This window comes from Balaenoptera borealis (genome assembly GCF_965194805.1).
Source record: "Balaenoptera borealis genome assembly, chromosome: 4".
NCBI classification, from domain to species: Eukaryota; Metazoa; Chordata; class Mammalia; order Artiodactyla; family Balaenopteridae; genus Balaenoptera; species Balaenoptera borealis.
Genome location: NC_138861.1, coordinates 43,044,511 through 43,071,024, shown reverse-complemented (window position 1 = coordinate 43,071,024; position 26,514 = coordinate 43,044,511). Strand labels below are relative to the sequence as shown.

At 37.9% G+C, this 26,514-nt stretch overlaps 2 protein-coding genes across 22 annotated transcripts in view; one reads left to right on the top strand and one right to left on the bottom strand.

Moving 5' to 3' along the window:
* Positions 1 to 13,130, bottom strand: part of ARFIP1 (ARF interacting protein 1) — a 129,451-nt gene extending 116,321 nt beyond the window's left edge. The window contains exon 1 of one of the 10 annotated variants that reach the window (XR_014244525.1): positions 12,509 to 12,685. Coding sequence is in view for 4 of the 10 variants with exons in the window: in XM_082391545.1 (XP_082247671.1) it covers positions 12,509 to 12,622 (114 nt within the window). In the remaining 6 variants the exon portion in view is untranslated. Of the gene's footprint in view, positions 1 to 12,508; positions 12,690 to 12,738 lie in introns of those variants that run through there. The other 9 variants (XM_082391551.1, XM_082391550.1, XM_082391546.1 and 6 more) reach the window with 9 other exon arrangements.
* TIGD4 (tigger transposable element derived 4) lies at positions 13,086 to 23,831 on the top strand. Of its 12 annotated transcripts, XM_082391528.1 has the most exons (3): positions 13,092 to 13,202; positions 21,178 to 21,268; positions 21,445 to 23,831. In XM_082391528.1, the coding sequence occupies exon 3, from the start codon at positions 21,987 to 21,989 to the stop codon at positions 23,523 to 23,525; it is 1,539 nt and encodes a 512-aa protein (XP_082247654.1). In that variant the 5' UTR covers positions 13,092 to 13,202; positions 21,178 to 21,268; positions 21,445 to 21,986; the 3' UTR covers positions 23,526 to 23,831. The 12 variants fall into 12 exon arrangements, with proteins under 12 accessions (XP_082247661.1, XP_082247654.1, XP_082247656.1 ...); XM_082391535.1 differs by having other exon boundaries at positions 13,086 to 13,202; positions 20,381 to 23,831; XM_082391530.1 differs by lacking the exon at positions 21,178 to 21,268 and having other exon boundaries at positions 13,105 to 13,202.
* The last annotated feature ends 2,683 nt before the right edge of the window (positions 23,832 to 26,514 follow it).

Sequence of the window (26,514 nt, the reverse complement as noted above, 5' to 3'; positions counted from 1 at the left end):
AGTAATCACTAGTAGTAAGACATATCAAGAGCATAATCCCTGATACATTGCACTGAAAAGGACAACGTTATTTTTTGTGGTATTCTTCCCCCAAATGCATTAACTCAGTCCAATCATGAGAAAACATTGGACAAACCCAAACTGAGGAACATTCTACAAAATAACTGACCAGTTCTCTTCAAAGTGTCATGGTCATGAAGACCAGGAAAGTGTGAGAAACGTACAGATTGAAAGAGACTATGGAGAAATAACCAAACTCAATATGGGTTCCTAGACAGGATCCTGCAGCAGAAAAAGGATAGTTAGTTGAAAATTTGGTGAAATTCCAATAGGGTCTGTAGTTCAGTTAATAATATTATACCAATGTTAATTTCCTATTCTTTTTTTTTAATATAAATTTATTTATTTTTTTTACTTTTGGCTGTGTTGGGTCTTTGCTGGTGCACACAGGCTTTCTCTAGCTGCAGTGAGCAGGGGCTACTCTTCATTGTGGTGGCCTCTCTTGTGCAGCATGGGCTTCAGGTGCGCGGGCTTTAGTAGTTGTGGCGCGCAGGCTCAGTAGTTGTGGCGCACGGGCTTCACTGCTCTGTATGTGGGACCTTCCCAGACCAGGGCTCGAACCCGTGTCCCCTGCGTTGGCAGGCGGATTCTTAACCACTGTGCCACCAGGGAAGCCCCTAATTTCTTATTCTTGATAATTATATCATGGTTATGTAAGACGTTAGCATTATGGGAAGTAGGGTAAGGAATATAAAGCAACTCTCTGTACCATTTCTGCAAGTCTAAAATTAGATCAAAATAAAAGTTTTAAAGAACAGTAAGGAATGCTGAGCAAAGGTAGAGGAATTACCCTTAGATAGAAGGAAGAAATCTCTTCCTTAGATAGAAGGAAGAGTGAAAGAAGGAAGGAACCCATGGAAATAGTGAGGAATGGAATGGAAAACAGAAGAAAGTTAAGGCAGTTCATTTTTGCTGTCTTCTACTTTCTTGTGAAATAGGAGTTATCATCTGCTCCCCTGTATTCATCAGTAGCACCAATTAGCAAAATATATCATTATCATCCAGCTCAAGAAAAGACCAAATGATAGCTTTAGAATGGGGCTGGTCACCAGGAAGACCAAGCCATGATTAGAAGTTTGGAACTTTCAGAGGTGAAAGGGGCCAGAGGAGTTAATAATTGATAATGCGTCAGTGAGGAAGCCTCCACAAAAATCCCCGAACTATGGGGTTTGGAGAAATTCTGTGGTGAACACATCCATGTCCTGGGATCATGGAACACCCCAACTCACAGAGACAGAAGCTCCTGTACTCAGAACGCTTCCAGATCTTGCCCAATGTCCTTTCCATCTGGCTATCTATCTGTATCCTTTATCATATCCTTTACTATATAATAAACCGATAAGTATAAAAAAAAAAAAAGACCAAATAACTCCAAGCAGATAGGGAAACAGGGAATCAAATTTCTGAGAATTACGGAGTCAGGTACTAAGTCTGTGTTTTATTCATATTATTTAAATGCTCTTACCTTCACATTTTTTAAAAGTTCGTTTGTTCATAACTTTAATAATGGACACACATAGGGAATGACAACAAGATTTAAAGTTAATGACTTACTGAACTTACTGTGATAATCACTTCATGATGTATGTAAATCAAATCATTATGCTGTACACCTTAAACTTATATGTGCTATATGTCAATCATATCTCAATAAAACTGGAAGAAAAAAAAACTTATAATTATGGGAAACCAAAAAAAAAAGTTAATGACTTGCAGAATGTGCTGTTTAAGATATATGTGTTCTGATCTTTACACGAATTTAAAGTTACCTTTAAATCTGTCTTCAAAATAAAATGATAAATCATTATTACAAAACTGCCATCAATGTTGAGGCTTCACAGACTGGTTTATACTGGAGGCCAGATATGCCTCAAGTCATCTCTGGGGCTCTACTTCCATAAATCAGCCAGGAGTATTCATTAACTAATGAGTGTAAGAACCAATGACCTATAAAGTGAATTACTAATTAACATTTGTAAAAAAAAAAGCATAACTAATATTACCTGAAGTTTATAATTCATCCAACTTTTTGGAGTTGTTGATTTATTATCAAAATCACATTTTGTTTTCTATAAACTGAATAGACTAGATCTATTCAGTTTATAGAGGGAAACTATATAAGAACTTTAACCAGAATTTAAAGAGGGAGAATTTTATATCCTACAACTGTTAAGTGCATTTAAGGTCCTTCCAAGGACCCAGGAAAGAGAGGGCAAGAGGTAAGAGACTTGCCAGGATCCTAGAAGATAAGAAGAAACAAAATACTCCATGGATACCAGAAAAGAAAAAACTGCATTTACAATCTCCATGAGTTAAAGATTCAGAATTATAATACTAAAGGATGAATGTTGAATAGAAATTATAACATGAGCACATTTCAAATTAATGTACTCACATACCACAGGGGATCTGAAATGGTATGCTCAAGGCACAGGAAAGCAGATATAAACAGGGCAGACATAAAGAGGATAAACACAGCACATCATAGTGGAATGAGAATTTACACATTTTTTAAATGAAAATAAGTATGCTGTTATGGAATCTAAAACAAAATTCACTTGAATAAAATACACATAAGCCTTCTAAGAAATTTCTTGAATTTTTATGATGAAATACGAATCTCCAAAGAAATATCTGAAGAGTTATTCTTTCTAGGGGTACTTCAGTAAAAAAGTTGGAGAAGTACTATAAATAATTTTGATGTATGGGAGTAAGGAGTTCTGACTGGAACTCAAGGACAATGCTAGGGAGGTAAATACAGAAAACTGAGGGCAAAAAGTAGCAAAACTTGGGCTTGCTTTGGTCTGAACTTGCTTAGCTTCTCTAGACTGGGTATATCACTGATTTCAGAGACTGGTTAGAGATTAAAGAAAATGGCTCTATTTCTTTCACTCAAATATGTCTATCTTTTCTTGCTCATAGATAAACAGGAAGAGAATGGTAAGATTTGTTTTAATTTCATAATTCAATATTAATTTTCAAGTTGAACTGACTTGTTTACAGTAAAAAATTTAGAGTTAAAATACATAGTGACTACATTAAATAACTATATATGTTAAGAGTGAAAAACAGTATCTAAAATACATTAGTTTTCTGTTTTGGTCAAAACAATTTACAATAGTGGGTTTTTTTTATGATGGTAGTTTCCTTAACATGGGGGAAAGATCCTTTTCCCTATTGTCAATGCAAATGATACTAAACTGAAAATGGTTTACCACACAATATGTTCAAGGTATATTACATTTTCTTTGATAAGTAGAATAATCAAGAGTAAGATAAAGAATCATCTACATTATACTGCTGTCTTTATGTCAACAACTATCTGGTATCCGTAAAAGCTATTTTGTTAGATACTCCTAAGTCCTTTTAGACAGTGATAAATTAAGTTCACGTTGCTCATTAGGATAAACACATCAGTCTAGATAATTCAAAATTAGAAAGCTTTGACAAAATATAGTTAATTCTCAATTATATGCAGTAATGAGAAACAATTTAAAAATCAACAGATATTCAACTATTCTTATCCTCACCATTATACCACCTTCTAACCAAGTGACAAAATTAACAGTTTGGAGAACTCTTAATTTATTTTCCCCATTCAGATTGTGTAACAGAGAAACTAATGAGAAGTAAAATGGTAAGACTCTCAAAACTAAATTACTCCCTGAAAAGAAAACTAGCTGTAAATAAACTCTAAATTATTCAGTGTACTGTGGCCTCATTCTTCACAAACGGCTAGCTAAGGTCCAGAACATTAGCAATGAAGCCAACCAAGAGAATTGGAGAGTTACTTTAAAATTCTGTATTAATTCCCAAAACCATATAAAATAAACCCCTCAATATTCACAGGTAATTTTTTCAATGGGAAAAAGCTCAGAGGAAATAACCTAAGAAGACAGCTTAATAATATAGATAGTTACACAGAAATATTTATAGATATGTGTATATACATGAGTTAGTGTATATTTCCGAGAAGCAACTCCAGCAACAATGAGCACACATGGTGCCCAGATCTTGGTTTCTAATACCATTCTCCAATAAAGGGAACCAGTGCTCCTTGGAGAAATGGCTGATTCTAGGACTGGGGCAGGATTATATACAAGATGAGCCTGGAGTATCTTGTAGTGCTGGAAAGCAAGAACGTGCTTTAAAAAAAAACACCATAACAGAACAACAACAAAAGCTCAAAAGAATACAGGAACCAACTGAAAGAGCTTCCAGTGGCCAAAGCTGGAACAATTTGAGCAATAAAATAAAGTAATACTGGATTATAATGCAAAGTATAAAATAAATAACCATGAGTCAATGCTGATATAAATAAATGATTGAATAAATTAATAAATGGGAGAGAAGAGGCAAATCTCCCTTGCAGAAGAATTCCAAAAAATTTATGTACACACTCCACTGTTACGGAGGTAGAACAAAATTCCCCACACATTAAGTGTGCACTTCACATAATGACTTTCTTCTAAAAAGTACAATATGCAAAGGGAGGAGAGGAAAAGTAACTTTACAGGTACAAACTTGACAAACACTCGCTTAAGCCAGGTGATCAAGGTTAACATCAACAGTGGTAAGGCATATTGATAGTATTTACTCTTGATATACGATAAGAATGGCACTTTACCTCTGTTGTCTTTCTCCCCAAAACACATTACCCAGTCTAATCATGAGAAAAGAATCAGCCAAGTCCCAACTGAGGGACAGTCTACAAAACACCTGACCAGCAATCCTCTAAACTATCAACTTGTCATCAAAAATGAGGAGTCCAAGAAACTGTTAAAACTAAGAGGACACATGATAACCAGGATTTATTCCTGCATAGAATTCTGGTACAGAAAAAGGTCATTAGGAGAAAACTGAGGCAATCTGAACATATGTTATCTAATAATGTATAAATACTGGTTCATGAACTGTGACAAATGTACCATACTAATGTAATATGTTAATAATGTGGGAAACTGGACATGGTGTATCTAGGAATCTGTATACTATCTCTACAGTAATTCTGTAAATCTAAAATGATTCTAAAATAAGACTTTACTATATAATAATCTAAGAATACTGTGCTATATTATTATTTTATAATTATTGTTTTTAATAATTAATATTAATAATATAAATTTATATTATTAAAATACTTCATTCTTTTACATGTATGCTCCCCAATGTTCATTACAGAACTATTTACAATAGCCAGGACATGGAAGCAACCTAAATGCCCATCAACAGATGAATGGATGAAGAAGATGTGGTACATATATACAGTGGAATATTACTCAGCCATAAAAAGGAATGAATTGGGTCATTTGTAGAGACATGGATGGACCTAGGGTCTATCATACAGAGTGAAGTAAGTCAGAAAGTGAAAAACAAATATCGTATATTAACACATGTATGTGGAATCTAGAAAAATGGTACAGATGAACCTATCTGCATGGCAGGAATAGAGATGCAGACGTAGAGAAGGGATGTGTGGACATGGAGGTGGGGAAGGGGGGTGTGGGATGAACTGGGTGATTGGGATTGATATATATACACTACCATGTGTAAAACAGATAGCTAGTGGGAACCTGCTATATAGCGCAGGGAGCTCAGCTCAGTGCTCTGTGGTGACTTAGATGGGCGGGATGGAGGGGGGAGGGGGGTCCAAGAGGGAGGGGATATATGTATACATATAGCTGATTCACTTTGTCGTACAGCAGGAACTGACACAACATTGTGAAGCAACTATACCCCAATAAAAAAGAAAAAAATGTATTTTCATGCACTTGGAAAAAACAGCGTAACTGGCAGTTTAACTAATATATTTCTAAATATTTATATTTAAAATCCTATATGGCAAAACTCCATGAACTGAAATCTTTAATACTATCAACTTGGAAATTCAATCAATATTTAGGTGTCTAGGTCCTTGGGAGTCAATAATGAGCCGAAAAAGAAAATAAGATGGGTCCCTATCTGCATGGATATGGCGGTAGCGGAAGAGAAAGACAATCATACAGTCACACATATAAATGTAAACGGCAACTGTGGAAAACATATGACGTTACTACCTCATCTGGGAGGTCAGGATATTTCCTCAAGAAGCAAAACTTCAGTTGAGGTGTGAAGGATAGCTAAGAGCCAACAAGTGAAATGAAAGAAAAGAAAGAGTGGTAAAGACAGGGAGAAAAGCATGTGCAAAAGCCATGTAATGCAAGAAGCAAGACAAGTACAAAGGGACTAATGAAGGCCAGCATGGGTGAAATGGAGAGTTAAGCAGAACATGATAAAAGATAAGGCTGGACCATTGTTAAGGAGTTTTGTTTTTATCCCAAAAGCAATGAGAAGCCATAAAAAGACTGGGGAAGAGGAGGGAAGAGTGACAATCAGACGTGTGTTTCAAAATAAATCACTGTGCCTTCAGAATGGATACTGGATTAGAGAGGGGTTGAAACAGAAGTCGGTAGGCAAGAATGAAGGCTACTGTAGAAATTTCAGGCAAGATGATGGTAACAAACTAAAGTGGTGGTAGTGGAAATGGGAAGTAGTAGACAGATTTAAGAGATATTTAGAAAGTAAGGTTAATAAAACTTGTTGACAGACTAGACGTATAAGGGAGAGGGAGTTATTAAGGATCACTCCTACTGTCCTGGATTTTCCAACTGGAAAAATAATGGAGTCATTCACTGAAATAAAAAGCAAAGAAAGAGGACCAACATTTTGGGGGGGTTTTGGGAGTGAGGGAAAAATCAGTTTAGTTTTATACCTTGTATTTGCGATATCTCTAATATATGCAAGAGAGGTGCCAACTAGAAAGCAAAATATATAGATCTAGAGCTCAGATGAGATAGAAAACACTCATGTCCTTAGAAAAGCTGACATCTTTATTCTAGTAAAGCAGCTAACTACAATTGCCAAATATCTAAGAAAAACGTTAAGACTTCGACCATCTGTATTTAGTTAAAACAAAAAGCTGAGACAGAACATGGCAGTAATATTTCATCAACTACAACAAAAACTGCTAGGCACCATGCGGAACACAGAGTTTTAAAAATCTTGTTTCAATAGTATATTTATTATGTCACTAATCATACAGTATTTTAAAGTTTTAGCAGGGCTGGCCAATGTCCTTGTAAATATTCAATACCTGCACTAGTCAGTAAAGTAGCCACTAGCCACATGTGGCTACTGAGCACTTGATACGTGACTGGTTTGACTGAGGAACTGAATTTTTATCCTATTTTATCTTAACTAATTTAAATAGTCACATGTGGATAGTGGCTACTCTATTGGACAGGAGCAGTTTAGAGCTTCCTTGTATATTTCATCTAATCCCAAACAACCACCTTGTGAATTAATTGAGAGCCAGTGTGGGGGATAGAGGGATTAAAGAAGTAGAAGCTTTCATTCCATCTGCTTATTATATTATTTGAATTTTTATTTCAAGAATATATCTTACTTGTAAAATTTAAAATATTTTTAATTTTAAAATTAATTAAACGCTGTACAGAAAAATTAGGAAATACAGAAAGAGGAAAATGAAAATAATCTGTAAACCTACTTTAAGAAATAATCTATAGTTAACATTTAGCCATCTATGAAGAGGATCTACATTTTTAACCCTTTTGTTAGAAGGCGCACCAATGGCCCAAGTTACTCTCTATGAGTTTTATCATATTTCTCTTCTACCCCATCCCAAACACCTTGAGAATCCTATTAGAAAGCTATCATCTCTAGAACTCTACCTCAAGGCTGCCAAAAATAAACACGTAATAGTCCTCTTGCTTATCTCCCTTTCACCACCATCACGACCACCCTCTGCAACCAATGTCATACACTTTAACTGGAACCCAATCTCTACCCCACGATATCATGGAATCATTAGTCACTATAGTGAAAAAGAGTACAAGCTTTGGAGTCAAGCAACTTTATGAGTCTGTGGTTCTCCTTTTACTATTTGGATGACCTTGGACTAATTACTTCTGCTGGTTTCTATACCTGTTTCTTCATTTGTTTATAGAAAATAAGAGTACCTAATACACAGATAGCATCTATAAAGCATAATGCTTAGCCAGAGTAGCACTCGATAAATGACAACTATTACGGACTTCTATGTGCCTGGCGCTGCCCTAGATACTGAAGGGGAGAGCTCTGAAACAAAACAGAATCCCAGCCATCCTAGAGGTTACGTTACACTGGCTTAACCCCCAGGGACTCTTTCCATCTGGGATGTGAATTCCTGATCCATCCCTTATTAGATGTGTGACCTTATGCAAAGTACTTCATCTAAGATCTAAATTTCTTCATTTCTAACATGGTAATGTTATGTGCTCTTACTTACTTGAGATGGCTGGAGTAAAAATAAAATGAGAATATATGTGAAAATGTTTTGTAAATTATTATATGCTAAATAAACAGAAGGTATTAAAGAGTATCATATTCCTCCTCTCTTGGACAAAGCTTTCCAATCAATATGCCAAGAATGGATTACAGGGACTTCCCTGGTGGGAAGGCAGGGGACACAGGTTCGAGCCCTGGTCCGGGAAGATCCCAATCTTAGTTGTTGCTCCGCGGAAACTAAGATCCCTTAGTTGCCGCGGAGGAACTAAGCCTGTGCGCCACAACTACTGAGCCTGAGCTCTAGAGACCATGAGCCACAACTACTGAGCCCATGTGCCACAACTACTGAAGCCTGCGCGCCTAGAGCCCGTGCTCTGCAACAAGAGAAGCCACTGCAATGAGAAGCCCGCGCACCACAATGAAGCGTCGTCCCCATTCACTGAAACTAGAGAAAGTCTGTGCGCAGCAATGAAAGACCCAGCGCAGCCAAAAATTAAAAAAAAAAAAAAAAAAAAAAAGAATGGATTACAGATGTGCTGAAATACTGACACCCCCTCTCCCTGGCCCCCTCGGCCTACAGCGAGCCAGGGAGTCTGCCATACAAATAATCATTTTTATGTGTACCATCCATGAGGCAGAAGTTTGGAAACTTTGCTCTAACACACTATCTCATGTCGGCAGACACTGGAGTTGGCCAAATGACTCCCTCCTCTGGATGATTTAGGTCTCACCACCAACTCTGTTATTCTTATGATCCTGCTTCAAAGACAGTGATGTCACAGTTCCCCGAAGGATCAAAAAGGATCAAGCCTGAACATTGAGGAGCTGCTAGTCCAATGCCATCATACATATACAAAAAATGAAACAAAATAAAAACTCTCAGGTGACAATACGGCAAAGATGTTACCATATTTTCACAAAAGATTTGAGCAATTTCCAGCAACATCTGCCTAGAACCATCTTAAGACAAAAGTTTAGAAGTAATGGAAGAGAGGGAAATAAGGGATGGAGGGAAGATGAAAGAGAAAAGAAACAAAGAGAAAAAGAAAATGTAGACTTTTGTCTTGTAGAAAACAGCTGAGAATCCGTAAGAGCTAATCACTGGCTTCCGTGACTGCCTAAAGCTAAACTAGAAACTAAAGAGAACAAGATTATTTTCAGGTTCCTTTGTTTTATAATCTTTTTCATACTTCCTAGAACTAATGCTGGTGTATATCTGACTTTTAGACTGTTATGGTCCCTACGTCATCATCATACATATTCTGTGGGACTACTCTTTCCAATCTGCACATATGTTGTTAGTTTTTCATCCACAGCCATATTATCTTGAATTCCCTATTAAATTTACTCCTTCCTCCATCCTGAATTTATTCCTTACCCCAACCCAAAGTTATCATTCTGGAATGTTTTTATACCTCCAGACTCTTACAATGCCAAGTCTATTACTTAAAACCTTTATTTTCACATTTTCCACTCCTCATATGTCATCATACATACATACAAACACACACACACACCCGACAAACACATACACAGATTTATATCCGCCCTGTGGGAAAACTATCAAATAACACTCCATAGGCCTCCTCCAAATTCATTTCTTTTTGTCATACTTTTTGGTATGATATTCAACCAGGTGTTCAGCTACTGACGATTAATAAAGGAAAACACCTTCTTTACTTAATGTCTGATAGAAAATCAGGTGAGATAACCCAACACATGCCAATAAAAGATGTAAAGAAAATATGGTAGAAGCAGCCTAGAGTAGTAGTTAAGAGCTCAGTCTGGATTCAGATAACCTAGGTTCAATCCTGGCTTGACCAGTGTAATTCTGAGCAGATTACTTTAGCTTCAGTTAATCATTTAGTTTCAATTTCTTCATCTACAAAAATGAAAAATTTAGCCACTTTATAAGGTTGCTGTGAGGATTAGATGAGATAATCATATAAAGCACTTAGCATAATGCCTGGCACACAGTAAGCAAACAAATGTTAATTGCTGTTATGGTGTCAGATATAATCAATCTTCTGACTTTGTCATTACCTTAGAAGGAAACTAATTTAGCATAATTGACTCTTTATAAACTTGTGTTTTCTGCCCCCCAACGTGAGGATGCTAGACAGAGGGAAAATGATTTTGTGAGCAGGATACACTGGTTACTCCATATGGACTATGATGAGCTGCTGTACAGGTCTCTTCAAGTTCTAGCGTTCTATGAAACAGGCGTCAAACATTTTAGAACGTCAACCCTTGATCAATAAACACTTTACCATCAAATCAGTAAGTTCAAATATGCACTCTAAACTTACATTAAGTTCAGAAGGATACTAACTTAGTCACAAAAGAGAACGATCATTAAATTCCTAACATAGAGGTAATATGGAGGGAAAGGAGATGTCGAGATGAGCAGCAACATGCCAAAGGCTTACAGACCACACCACTGAAACATCATTTGCCCTTCTGAACAGAGCCGAAGCCCAAAGTAGATGCCTCAAGTGAAAAACAAGAAAATGAAAACAAAGTACACTAGAAATTTAAACTTTTACTCTGAACTGTACCCAGTAGGTTGGTGATATTAAATATGTATTAAACAATAATAAATGTATCAATTTATAAATCCACTGGATCTCCACAACATTGGCCACAAATACTTATCCCTAAAAAGAAACCTCAAAACCACAAATCAGGAACTAAATAAACAGGCAGTCTTACTTCCTTCTCTAGGTCTAGGAAGAAATTTAGAAACACTGAAGTTCTGAAGTAGCTAGAGATTTCATCACTATAAAGCTGGAATCTCTGCATTCTACTCTCCTTGGTGCCCAAACTAGCTATGTACAGTTTGAAAAAGTAGTAGCTCCACAAAAAAAGTTTTCATTAACTTCAAGACACTGTCTAAGGAGTGGCTTTTAACCTACCTGGAGGTTATATATCTCCTTTGAGAATTTGATAAAAAGAATGGACATTCTCCCCAGAAAGGAGAAAATGCACTGAAAACAAAACTGTGCACTTAATTTCAGGGGTGGGGATAAGGAAGTCCCCTGAAAGTCACTGACCACTAGACCACAGTCCCCAAGGCATGACCCAGGATTAAGGCAAACTAATTTATCAATTTGAAAAGGAATGAAAGTAACTGAGACTGAGATTTTAATCCAGAAAATAAAACAAGATTAGAAATATTTTGTTTTCTCAGCTAATGAGTGTTAGACGTGGTGGCTGGGAGAGGGTGTTGGTCATGTTGAGTGGGGAAAACAAAAAAACACAGGAATAACAAAAGAAAAGTGGAATTAAAACAGTACTGACATGTAGTTTGTTGCATTCACTCTGAGACAGCAGCAATAAAATGGCCAATTCCTGCAGCCTTAACAAGGAACGATTTAAGGTAACCAATTTTGGTGCACATTCCCATGCCAGTGAAGTTAATTAAATGGCAAATGTGAACACACACCTGTCACACTTGCAGGTGAAAGCACAAGTTTAACCGAAGTCCTGCAAATCTTCCATTTTTTCCTTAAGAACCAACTTAGAGAAATTATATGCTTTAATCTAGGAGAAAAGGAAGGGAGGGGGCCAGAAATCCTCAAACGGGGTGGCTAAAGGATCTGCAGGAAGTGTAAACTACGAACCTTTTGAGATCAAAGGGCTCAAGAGGGAGATGAGAATAAAACAAAGGAAGTAATAATAAAATAAAGTAAAAGGGAAAAGCGTCTAGAAACTGCTCTTAAAACAAAACAAAAACCTCTTTCCTTTTTCCTAGACACGTAAACAGTAGTAACTTGGCAAAGAGGAACGGACGAGACGACGACACAACTTCCTTCCCAAACTCCGGCATTCCTTGGACGTCCTCGCAAGCAGTCAGGCTTGGGACATTTCACAGGCAAGGCTCCTCCCTGCACCACTGCCCGAGGAACCTCTCGCCGGGACTATCGCTATCTCCCTTCCTCTCACTGCGGGAGAGGAGAAATAGGGGATGCAGGGAAAGAAGAAGAGCAATAAAGGCTGGACACCAAACCTGAAGGTGGCCCGCTCCGAGACTTAGTCGAGAAAGACCTGGATCCTGCAACCCCTTTCCCCACTCAATACATGCAAAACCGGGAGGGTGCCGCCCTGGGAGGGCCAGTCCTACCTCTTCACCCGGCTGTTTCGGGGGCACACTCAGGGGGACGGGAGGAACGAAGGGGCAGAAACCCAAGGCCGAATGCCTGGGCAGAGAGAGATGGCACACACAGACTAAGGACATAAGTGCCCTGTGGAAGTCCGGAACTGCGAGCCCCAGAGGCAACGTGTCCTGCCCCGCCAACCATCTCCGAGAAGCATTCCCCCGCCTCTTTCCCAGCCGGCCAGCTCCGCCCTCACCTGTCTGCAGGGAAGCCGGCAGCTCGCACGTCGAGGATTATCCCTGCCCCTGCTCTCCGGAGTCGCCTCAGCCCTGGCAAGAAGTGAGAGGAAACGCGACCCGGGCCTTTTCCTTCTTCCTCTTCTCCCACGCACCTTGGCTCCTCGGGGGCGGGGAGCAACAGCAGCTGTCACAGCCTCACACTGACCAACCGCCGAGGACACTCAGATCGGCGGCAGCTCCAACAGGCCTACAGCTCCAACACCGAGAGCAGCGACGCCGGAAGTGAGGGGACCGGAAGTAGCGTTGTCCGTAGCCCTGGACGGCCTCTCTCTCCCTCAGTCTGGCCGGCCCAGCCACGTCTCGATGGTGCCAGCGCGCTTCCCCCGAGGCCCCCTCCGCCCCGCTCCAGGAGGCGGGCCCCGCCCCTCCCGCTGCGGCCCCTAGCAACCACATCCGGGACTCAGCCGGCGCCTTTGCCCGGGTAATTTTCTGGCTGCGACTAGATCACTGGGGGGGTGTGAACGCGGGTCCAGATGCACCTGCCAGAGCTGGGAGCTTGCCGAAGGGCGCGCCGGCCTGGTCTTGAGTGGTCGGAGGTCCAGGAACCCTCGGCATCCTTTTCTCACCCACACACCCCAGCCTCACGTATTAGGCGTCCCCCCAACAGACGGTGAGCCGGTGGCGGGAGGGTGGAGGTGGACGTAGCTCACCGCCTCGCAATCACAGGAGAGCCAAGCTTCTTTCTCAGCTGCCAGAGAGCACGTAGAAGGTTATTCCAGCCCCGTGGGAGGTGGGAGGGTGGAGGGAATGCGGGGTTTAGGGAGCAGACGGGATGCGGGCGCCTCACTCTCCTTCCCCAGTGCCTGGAAAGCCACCCTCTGGCCACATCACTCACGCCCACCCGCTTCAGGAAGACCAGACCCCCTCGCCCGGCATCCCTGAGTTCTTATGATTTGCTCTATCTTTGTGATCACCTTCTGCTCTGCTCGCTCGCAGACAGTGGATCCATGATACTGTTCTTTCCTGCTCCTGTTTATCCAGAGAACTGATTTCTGCTTTCTTTGCTCGCCCCGTTACTTAAGTAGATCACTGCCCTGTCTACAGAAGCCGCCGAACAGTCCTTCTCTCAGATCCCTTTGTAGTTTCCTAAGTGGAGGCCCCAATCTGTACTTCGGATATTCTCCCTGCCCCCAGCACCGTATGGCTCTGCAGTGGTGCTAGACAAACCTGAAGCTCAGTTACATACAGTATATACCGGTGATGCAGCCGAGCGCATCTCCCTTCAAGGTTCCGGACTCCGCTTTTACTTTGACAGCCTTGGGTGCTCATTTTCACCACCATTTCACTTGCAGGAATGCCAAAGGTAAAAGTGCACTCCGTGGGACCTACCCCTCTTATGAATTATGAGACCATAATTCTCACCTGCCTTGTCACATTAGTTGACAAGACATTTTTAATGACTAAGTGCCCGAAGGCAGAACTCTGCTTCTCCAAATTTGTAGGGAGTTTCAGCGTAGTGAACGGTACATCCCTGTACAGATAATCTTTCCCATATATGTGAAGAGTAGATACCCGTGACACCACGAATATTTCAAAAGTAAATAACAATATTTATTGTCTGAAATCTCCAGGACACCTTCTCTGACAAAAACTGTAATGAAATCCCAAAACATAAATCTGTGGTTAAAGGGCCCTTACCTTAAATGGGTGAATATATATGCCAATTCATTTAACTTCAGTTCTACAGTTTACTGTGGATTTTCCTGTTCAAAGCCATCCTGTTAGTCTTCTCAATTAAAAGAAAAGGTTTCCAATCTAGAATAATTACTGCTTTTATTATATAGGAACAGAATGGAACTTAGTAGCCCAGTACAAGGGTTAGAGTTTCAGAAGGGTGATTAGGAAGAGTTGCGTGGCAGTGCTCAGTGGTGCTTGAAAGATGTGTATGTAACTGTTTGAGCTGGCTGGTGCTGTAAGTGTTCCTGCTAGCTGTCTCTTGAGTTTCGGGACACTTAACTAAAGTTGTCTATTAGACTGTTAGGCCCAGAGGTATTTCTGATATTAGAAAGGTGGACACTTGCTTTAGTTATTTGTCCTTAGCTGGATAGTTTTCTTCTCAGCTGCTGGTTTTGATAGAGATTCTGATAGAGTTGGAACTGCTTGGAACTAATGCTAACTTCTGCTTGGTGAAGGTGCTGTGAATCACTTTCGGTACTCTTTGGTCCAGTGCGATTCTGGTATTGTGCATGATTAGTCCTTATACATAGTGTTATGCTGTGCAAGGCTATACACAGGATTACTCTTCCTATGACTTCTGCCACCCCAAGGGAAATTAGAAGGTAGGAAAGCTCGAAGGATACACTGGAAACTACTTCAGCTGGCAATGGAAAACAGTGAAAGTCTGTGCACTTTCTCTGAGAAAAAGGAAGTAGTAGCCATTATTCTTGGGTTTGGGGAAAATTTTTCATACTAACTCAAAGACTATTTTAAACCTAACCTTGCTTAGATGGAGACTTTTTTTTTTTGTCTCTCTCTCTCTCTCTATCTCTCTATCTCTATCTCCCCCTCTCCCTACAGCTTGGGGAATTCTGCCTGGCCATTCTCCTTAGGAAGAATAGAAGATTACTACTTTTCTTTTAATTGGCATTGTGTTTGGAGAAGTAAGACAAAAAGGGAATAGCTGCCTGTCACATATGCTTATGACATGGGGCTTATCTACTCATTTACCTTTGCACTGCTATTGGCTATTATTCAGCTTTAGAAAAATCAGGTACCATTTATTCACTTGGCTTGTGGGGAATTGTGGCAGCCTATCTTTTATTTATTGACCGGGAAGGAAAGGAGGCAGTGGGTTAAAGGATATTGTTATTTTTCCTTTCTGAGTGAATTAAATATGCATGCAACCTTTTCTCTTTGCTTTAGATGTTGAATCTGTATTCTGCTTATCAATATTATTTCCTTGGAAGAAGAAGGTGCTATTTTTCTTTTCTAGGGGAATTCTGGTAGTGTCACAGTAATTTTATCACTGTTTATTGACAACTTCCTTTTCATGAAGAGATATTTAGTTACTGATTGCACAGTGTAATTCTCTGGAAATAAACCCTTTATTAGAGGGTACTGATTAATGGAACATTTAAACAAGCCCATGAATAGTAGAATGAGTAGAACATAAGAGTAGAAATTGTTTTAACTAAAAGAAAAAAAACCTATTCATAATTCCATTTTCTAGAGTTAACATTCAACATTTTGGTCAGTATCTTTTTTTTCTGTGAATATTTTTTTCTTCATTTATTTAACAGATCGTTATTAAGAACCTACTGTTTCCTGGGCACTAAGCACTGTAGGAATAGCCATGAGCCTTTGCCCTCGTGTAACTTTCAGTGTATGTTGTATTTGTTGGCATACAGTTTTGTATTTTGCTTTTTCCACTTAATATATGGAATTTCCATCATATCATTAAATATTCTCCTTCAGTGACTCAATAGTATTTTAGCATATAGATATTCCTTAATTTATTTATCTAATCCTTTTTGTTACACATTTGGATTATTTTTAGTTTTGTCTATAATTATAAAACAACAATATGAGGAACAGTCTTGTGTGGTTGAATTCTTAGATGACTTCCAATGACGTTCACCTTGTATAATTCCCTCCTCTGTGAACATGATAGGATATCATTCCTATGATTATATTACATACAAAAGGAATTTTGCAGATGTAATTGAGGTTACTAATCAGTTGACTTTGAGTTACTCAAAATGAAGATAATCTGGGTGGTCCTAAACTGACTACGTGAGCCTTATATTTTATTTTATTTTATTGAAGTATAGTTGATTTACAATATTATATTAGTTTCATATGTACAACATAGTGATTCAATATTTCTATAGATTATACTCCATTTAAAGTTATTACAAAATAATAGCTACATTTCCCTGTGCTGTACAATATATCCTTGTTGATTATTTATTTTATACATAGTAGTTTGTATCTCTTAATCCCATACCCCTATCTTGCCCCACCTCCTTTCCCTCTTCTCAGTGGTAGTCACTAGTTTGTTCTCTATATCTGTGAGTCTGTTTCTGTTCTGTTATATACATTCCTTTGTTTTATTTTTTGGATTCCACATAAAAGTGATATCATAGATTATTTGTCTTTCTCTGTCTGACTTATTTCACAAAGCATAATACCCTCTAGATCCATCCACATTATTGCAAATGGCAGAATTTCATTCTTTTTTAGGGCTGAGTAATATTCCACTGTATATTTATACCACATCTTTATCCATTCACCTGTTGATGGACACTTAGGTTGCTTCCATATCCTGGCTATTGTAAATAATGCTGCTATCAACATTGGGGTGTGTGTATCTTTTCATATGAATGTTTTTGTTTTCTTCAGATATATATCCAGCACTGGAACTGCTGGGTCATATGATAGCTCTATTTCTAGTTTTCTGAGGAACCTCAATACTGTTTTCCACATTGGTTGCACCAATTTACATTCCCACCAACAGTGTACAAAGGTTCCCTTTCCTCCACATCCTCGCCAACATTTTTTATTATTTTTGATGATAGCCATTCTGACAGGTGTGATGTGATATCTCATTGTGGTTTTAATTTGCATTTCCCTGAGTATTAGTGATGTTGAGCATCTTTTCATGTGCCTGTTGGCCATCTGCGTATCTTCTTTGGAAAAATGTCTAATTAGGTCTTCTGCCTATTTCTAATTGGGTTGTTTGTTTTTTGATATTGAGTTAATGGGCTGTTTATATATTTTGGATATTAACCCCTTCTCGGTCACATCATTTGCAAATATTTCCTCCCATTCAGTAAGTTGTCTTTTCATTCCGTGTATGGTTTCCTTTGCTGTCCAAAAGCTTTTAAGTTTAATTAGGTTACATGAAACTTTTAAATAAAGAGGGCCACAGGCAAGCACCTGAGGGAGGCTTCCAAGAGCTGAGAGCAGTCTGCTCACAGCCAACAAAAAGCCCAGGGACCTCAGCCCTACAACCACAGAAGTTGAATTCTGCAAATAACCTGAATGAACTTGGAAACAGATTCTCCTCCAGCCTCTAGATAAGAGCCCAGCCTGACTGACATCTTGATTTCTTCCCTGTAAGACCCAAAGCAGAGGACTTAGTTAAGCCCACCTGGACTTCTGGCTACAGGCTGTAAGGTAATAAATGGGTGTTGTTTTAAGCCACTAAATGTGTGTTAATTTGTTACACAGCAATAGAAAATGAATATATTCGTAAGCTAGATTATTTTTACATCTACAGTTTTTTTGGGAGGGGATAAAATCCTCGGTATGGACTTGCTGGATAAAACTTATGCACATTTTTAAGGTTTTTTTAAAAAAATTTATTTATTTTAATTTATTTATTTTTGGCTGCATTGGGTCTTCGTTGCTGCGCGTGGGCTTTCTCTAGTTGTGGCGAACAGGGGCTACTCTCCGTATCAGTGCATGGGCTTCTCGTTGCAGTGGCTTCTCTTGTGGTGGAGCACGGGCTCTAGGTGTGCAGACTTCAGTAGTTGTGGCTCACAGGCTCTAGAGTGCAGGCTCAGAAGTTGTGGCGCACGGGCTTAGTTGCTCCGCAGAATGTGGGATCTTCCCGGACTAGGGCTCGAACCCGTGTCCCCTGCATTGGCAGGCAGATTCTTAACCACTGCGCCCCCAGGGAAGCCCCTTTTTTAAGGTTTTTGTACTGTATTGCTAATTTGCCCTCCATAAGCTTTGTACCAATTTATTTAACATAGGCTCCTAGCAACCTATGTTACTGCATCCTGGCAAACACTAGATACTGCTGTTCTGGTAAATAAAAACAAAAACAAAAAGGTATCTCCTGTTTTGAAGGAAGATTTACATTTCTCTTATTACCAGTAGAACTGACCATTGTTTTCTTTATTTGGAATTCAGTTGGTAAGTCTTTTTTAGTGAATTGCCTGTTCTTAGTCGTTAGTTAGCTTTACTGTTGACATAGAGAAGGTAGTTCCTAACGTGTAGTACAGCATTTCTCTTGTAATATTTTCAAGGGGTTGAATGATTAATTGAGAGAATGATTAATTAATTGAGAGAATGAATATTCTAAGAAATATTAGCTGCTGCTATCACTCCCTGCAAAAAAATATCCCAGCCATTTGTACTGTGGGAGAATGGAAGATGTCAGCTTCATTGATTAGGCAGTATTGGTGCCTTATTCTTTGCTAGGGAAAAAGTTTAGCATGTCTGGTTTGTCATTAGAAGTGTGGTTGTTTCAGGAATAAAGATATATTGCGTCTTACCTTGGAAAATTGTAGCTTTGACTACTGTTCAAGAAGGAAATATATACTGTTAACTTCAGAAAAAAACTATCTTCCTAAATAAACATATCACTATTTTCAGTTTGATCAAGATAATCAGTGATCTCTGATTGTGTATATTACATTGCTTTATTTGGGATGGGGTAAGGGAGAAAATTCAAGTCACTTTTCTGTAATCCTTGTTATTTGAGATGATAGGGTTTATTTCTGACAAATGAAATAAGGCAGAAGGGAAAAAGGAAGGAAAGAAGAGAAGAGGAAGAAAGGAAAGAACAGAAAGAAGAAAGAGATTCTCTCTTTCTTTTGGAGAGCAGTTTTGCTTGATTTTTCTTAAGAAATTGGTTCTTGCTACCTAAATTTCTGAAGATTGGTTATCTTCCTAATGAGAGCAAGATATTTTTAATTTTTTATTTTGAAATAATGGTAGATTTATAGGAAATTGCACAAAAATATACAGGGAGGTCCCATATATGAGTAAGATTTTTTTTTTTTTTAGTTGAATGGTCAAATCTTATTTACTTAGAAAGGTCAGACCACCCTAACAGTTGGATATGGAATGTGGTTGCTATTTGTGTCCACAGAATTCATAATGGCTATTCTCCTATGGAGGCCTGATATTGCCTTTTGGGGTGGGGATAGGTTTGGACAGGCATTGGAAATGCTGAGTTGGCTTGGTGCTGGGGGCATAGAATGTGCCCCTGTTAGAGGAGCCACACCATGTAATTCAAGGACACTGTAATATAGTGAAAAGAATGTAGACTTGACATTAGAAAGCCTGGATTCTGGACTGCATTCACCCACATGTATGAGCTGTATGAGCTTTGAAATCCACTTTTACCTCCCTCCCGCGTTGTTTGGAATACAGGAAGTAAAGTAGTTTAGAAACTAACACTCTAGGCTCTCATAATTATTTTTAAGACCTTTTTTTTGCAATAACAGCAACAACAAAAACTCCTTTACTGGTTATATTTCCTATAATAAAAATTACTTCTTTGATTTTGATGACAAAGGCAGAGGAATTTTAACAAAGTTTTGTGCAAAAAAAAAAATGCATGTGTCATCTTGAAACCTCGGAGGACAGAGAAAAATTAGAGGAATGGAGTGCCCACACTCTCACACGGAAGTAACACGGGTTCATCAAATTAGCTTGTTTCCTTGGCCTGCAGGAGGCCCAAAGCCTGTGGTTTCCGGTAGGGGAGATGCTACCTGGGAAGGTAGAGGGGAGCCCACCTGGGGCCCTGTGACTGTTCTCACAGTACTAGTTGGCTTAAGAAGAGCTCTGCTTTCAGTATATGTCTTAAGTGGGATTCTTGCTTCTGTTTGAAGTACGATTTCATTAAATCTCTGAATTTTATAGATTGACACAGCTGAAAGGAACATTAGAGAGAAGACAATGATGATGAGATCATCAAACATTTATTGAACACTCTGTAAGGTGCAAAATACTGTGCTGAGTGCTTTACACCGTCTCACTGAATGTGCAATTACCCCACGAGGTACGTGCTGTAGTTACCCTTATTTTACAAATAAGGGTGCCAAGGCTTCAGCTGGTTAAATAAACGACCCAGGATCACATTAAGTACTAAATGGCAGAGTCACTTGTCAATTCGGGTGTGTCTGGCACCAAAGCCCATCTCCTTACACTATGATAAGCCCTTTATTTTACAGATAAAGAAGTGGAAGTCCTGCGAGGTTAAGACCATGGTCACTCTCCTTCTAACTTTTCATCTAGGTCTTTTTCTCCATTATATCTTCTCAGTAATTTATTTATTCCTATGCATTTTGTCAAGTATTTTTGGCCTTTATGCATCCAGCTAATGTGTCAAATTGATAAAGAGTTACTATATTTTTAAGCATTTAGATAGAATAAGATTTCGATTTTTAAAATTTGTAATGGACTCCCTTGATTTGATTTTTAGTGAAGCATTTTGTACCAGACTCCTATAAAAGAGGCACTGTCTCCCATGTGCTATTAAAAGTTGGACCTTGTGACCACTGTCTGACTGTGTTTTTCTTTTAGAGAAGTCAGAGGGGACAGTTTGTGACTTCATGGAAAAAATAGCCACCAAAGATCTATCCAGCATCATTTTTAGTTCTTTAATTTTGGTAAGCTCATATTTTCAAAACAGATTAAATTTGTCTGATTTATTTCAGAAGTATATATTACAAAGCATTCAAAGGCAAGTGAGAATTCAAAGGCTCAGAGCAGAGCTAGAGAGCTTTTCACAGAGGCACTATTTAGGAGGTAAGCATTTCTCCTGGAAGCTTTAGTTATTGTATTTTTAGAAATATGTTCTCATTCTTTTCATTATTATTAAAAGCATAACTAATTAGTATAAATATTTTTTGATATTCAGTTGACATATCATTGTTAAAATTGTTGTGTTTTTTTGTTTTGTTTTGTTTTTTTAATATTTCAAGAGATAGAGGATATCGTCAAGTCCTAGAAGGGTTCTGCCATTTTCTTCTCCATCCTAAAGAGACTTGGAAATTAATCGGTAACATTTTGCATGAAATTACTGGATGCTTTTCGTCTTATCTCTGAGGCCTTCTGTGGAGAATTAAGAGGAGGTTGAATGCACGCATGGATAAAATGGATCATCTTAAAGGATTGAAGTTCCAAAAATACATCAGCAGGACTGGACAGGTTTGACATAATGAGATTTCTATTTTAGCTTGACTTCCGGAACTCCGAATAAACTATAAACTGAGCTACACAAGGTCCTGGGGAGGCAGTTTCTCTTCTAAAATATTCTAGCTGCAGATAACATTTTTCTTATTCAGATCCTTTGAAGAAATTATTTACTCATCCATTTTCTGAGGAATAAGACTATTAGACACTTACCAACTTTTAATATGTGAAGTGGAATAGAAAGCAGCAACTTGTATCATACTGGAAAATAAATTTTCATCAAGAAACAGACCCAGAAAGAGAAGACATCTCTACATAAGCACAGGGTGAGATGGCAGAGGCTCCTGTGGATGCCTCAACTCTGCCCGTAACTGTGAAGAAAAAGAAAAGTCTATCCATTGAAGAAAAGATCGACATCATAAATGCAGTAGAAAGTGGTAAGAAAAAAGCAGAGATTGCAGCTGAATATGGAATAAAGAAAAATTCATTGTCTTCTATTATGAAGAATAAAGACAAGGTTCTAGAAGCCTTTGAATCTCTGAGATTTGATCCAAAGAGAAAAAGACTGAGAACTGCTTTTTACACAGATCTGGAAGAGGCACTAATGAGGTGGTATCGAATCGCCCAGTGTCTGAATGTACCAGTTAATGGTCCAATGTTGCGTCTAAAAGCTAATGATTTTGCCCAGAAACTGGGACATAATGATTTTAAGTGCAGCAATGGTTGGCTGGATCGCTTTAAATCCAGGTATGGTTTAGTATTCAGAGCTCAACCTGTAGAAGCTACAGGTGTATCAGTAGACCCTTCAGATGTCTGGCACCAAAACATACTTCCTTATTATTTAAATGATTATCATCCTAAAAATGTTTTTAATGTAAAAGAGACTGGGCTGCTTTATCGAATGTTGCCTACAAATACATTTGCATTTAAAGGAGAAACATGCTCAATTGGCAAGTTATGCAAAGACAGAATAACTCTGGTGGTTGGGACAAACATGGACGGCTCAGAGAAACTTCCTTTGCTTATCATCGGAAAGAACAGAAATCCACATTGTTTCAAAGGCATAAAATCATTGCCTGTATATTATGAAGCTAACAAAATGGCACGGATGACCTCAGTTGTATTTGAACAATGGATGCGGAAGCTTGATGAGAAATTTCAAGCCCAGCAAAGAAGAGTGGTGATTTTTGTTGAATCGTTTCCTGCACATCCAGAGGTAAAAAACCTAAAATCCATTGAGTTAGCATTCTTTCCATCATGTTTATCTTCCAAACTTATAGCTATGAAACAAGGTGTTATTAAAAGCCTTAAAATCAAATATCGACATTGTCTCATTAAGAAATTTTTAAGCTCTGTTGAAGGCAGCAAAGAATTTATGTTTTCCCTGCTAGATGCAGTTGATACATTGCATCTCTGTTGGAGGGCTGTCACCCCAGAGACTATTGTTAAGAGCTATGAAGAGGCAGGATTCAAATCTCAAAAGGGAGAAAGTGACAAGACAAATGCAGAGATGGACACTGGTCTTGATTTGGTTGCCCATGCCCAGGCGGCAGGAGTGGAATTTCCTGAAGGCTTATCCATAGAAGAGTATGCTGCCCTGGATGATGATTTGGAGACATGTGAAGCAGCACCAGGTGGTGATGCTGTGTGGACCAAAGAAAGTAAATCAGATGAAACTGGATTTTATACTTCTGACGAAGAGGATGATGGTGGATCTCTGGGAACCGAACTCCCTTTACCATCAAAAAATGTGGCAATAACCGCTTTAGATACTCTGAAAAGTTTTCTTAGAAGTCAAGATATGAATGATGAGCTTCACAATTCTTTAGCAGACCTTGAAATTTTTATTAACTCTTTATCATCTAAGTAGTTATTTATTGTACAACATCTGAAGATAATAGCTTTTTGTAATACATTTTACTATTTAAGGTATGTAAAGGGAAAATACTACTTAAACCTAAAAAATGAAAAACCAGTAATCTGGTTTAATTGCAAATGTCTTTAGTCTGAAGAGCAAAGTCCCCTAGGTAGATTAAATAATGAGTAAGTAAATAAAAAATATGAATTTCAATTTAGTAAGGTTTTGGGGAGCAGAAAATGAATTTCAGAGGCCTTGTACTTGAAACATATGGCATATATGTCAAAAATAAAAAGAACTCTCCAGCTGTTTGATTCATACAGGTTGAATTGGTGATTGCTATTTTCTGTTTTTTCTTAAGTTCAGATCATGTTCTAGGATATTTTAATTTATCTACCTCATCTAAGAAACAAAATATCTATCTATTGGTTAGATATTTAGTTTCATAAACATATATATTCTAACTAAAGTATCGAGTGTTAATTTTAAATTATTTTTCTCATAACTAGCTAATCGTCCCAATAAAAACTATGAAAAATTACTGAAAATAAAATCTGACCCAATTATATACCTATATGATTAAAAATGTGTCTAACTTTCAAGTTATTTCTATATAAGATCAAATAAAAAACTATGACCTTATCAGATTTTTTTTAATCATCTATAACCAGAAGGTGATATGGGTTCTTCCTAAATATTTGTATGTATATGTGTGTGTTTAATAGAAAGGTACATTATTGAAACATGTATTAAACTCTTATGATATTTATACTTTAATAAGATTACTCTTAAAAAGTAAATATGAATATACATATGCAGTTACTAAAAAAGAAAATGTCTTATGTAGTTCTTAGATAGTTTTCCGATTTTAAGAGCTGAAACTTTTCGTCTGTAATGTTGAATTTTTTTGATTTTACTGAATTTTATTTTCAGGAAAAACTGATTGTTCTTTCAGCATATTTTGATTTTTTTTTTTTTCAAATCCAGTGGGTAACTTTTTGGATTAACTTTCTGTTTGGGGAAGTTTTGTTTTCAGGATGTTTTAAAATGTTGTATGAAATTATTTATATTCCATCCATAAAATAGTCTTTAACCAATAGAAAAATATAACAATGTGTCAGACTTTTCTGTTGTTAAATTTTATTTTATTTTTTAAAATTTTTATTTATTTATTTATTTATTTATTTATTTATTTATTTATTTATGGCTGTGTTGGGTCTTCGTTTCTGTGCGAGGGCTTTCTCCAGTTGCGGCAAGTGGGGGCCACTCTTCATCGCGTTGCGCGGGCCTCTCATCATCGCGGCCTCTCTTGCTGCGGAGCACAGGCTCCAGACGCGCAGGCTCAGCAATTGTGGCTCACGGGCCCAGTTGCTCCGCGGCATGTGGGATCTTCCCAGACCAGGGCTCGAACCTGTGTCCCCTGCATTGGCAGGCAGATTCTCAACCACTGTGCCACCAGGGAAGCCCCTAAATTTTAAATACTATGTTTATTTAACTTATTACATCTGATTTACTGTTCCCTTTGAAAAGTATTTTGAAAAAGTATAAAACATTATACAGATGATTTTTATTCTGAATTATCATTAATCTGCCAACACAAGACACATTTGGAAGGAAATATTTATAGAAAGTATTTTTATTTTCCACTGTTGATTTACTTTGCTTTTGAGATTTAGTAACAGTAAGCCTTAAAAATATATTAATATTAAGAAAGTTTCTTTTAGAGTGAAACACGGATTATTTAAATTTAATTAAAAGCATTTTTATTAATGATCTGATTTAAAATTTTAAAGTGGTGGAATCATGGACCTAAATCATGGACGTTGATCTCTCTTAAGAGCCCACCTGTAACTAAAGTACTTGGTGTATACTGAGCCCTCAATAAATTTTTTCTCTTTCTTTCTCCACTTCATACCATTTTGATATCAAATATTTTATTTAATCATTCCAGATATTTTATGACATAAGAATTATTATCTGCATTTTTACAGATGAGGATATTAAAACCTGGAAAGATGACTTGGTTAAAATCTCAGGACCAAAACTAAAATGCAGTAGTTCCCCGTCACCTCGTCCTGTGTTCCTCTAACTATATACCACAATACTTCTTTTCTATACTCTATAAAAGAAAATTCTGTTGTTTTTTCCCTTGGGTTTAGGGCCCGGAGGTCAAAGTATTTCAGAAAATACCCTGCCTGGATCTTTGCTGATAGCTGTATTCGTTAACATCTCTCCTGAGAACATTGTTGCTAATGAAATACCAGGACCTTTTGATTTGGTAATTCTGTACCACTTTAACACAGAGGTTCCAGTGGAGTTCTAATGAAAATATTTAGAACAACTTTAATATTCCCAAAGTGCTGAAAGTACCTACTCTTTTTCCCTCTGTATGACATCATCCATTTTTTACTTCTGGGGCATAATAAATCTAAAGGTGATAAAATAAGACAAGGCTCCTATAAAGAATAAGCAAAAGATGCCTGCAGATTTAAATTCAAAGATAAACTTTTAAGTTGTTGATGATGTGCATGCTTCTGTGCAGTTTACAAGATATATAGTTTTAAATCATTCTCAGAACAAAAATTTTAAAAAGTCACTTTTCCTAAGACAGTCAGTACTGCCTGCCTCACTCCTGATTTATCTTCTCTATACACAGTCAATACAAATTTGGGACTAAATGTCACTTGTCTTTTCAAAGAAGAACTTGATTTACAATTCACTCGTTTTTCAATTAAATGTGGCATTATTTTCATTATTCTTCCTTATAAATTCCTACTGTTTCAACAATGTTTTTGCCTGTTTCTACTTCATCAAGCAACGAATCTTGTATTGAATTTGAGACATTGCTTCACTCCACTAGTAAGAGGTTTTGTTCAGGATAAAGTAGGACAATGAGTAAATCAAGGCCTGTGGGTTTCACGTTACTTGCCTGGCTTCTTATTTGGACCTAATATCAAATGTTAAACCTCCCTCTTAGTGTATACAAAGCAGAATAATTGGA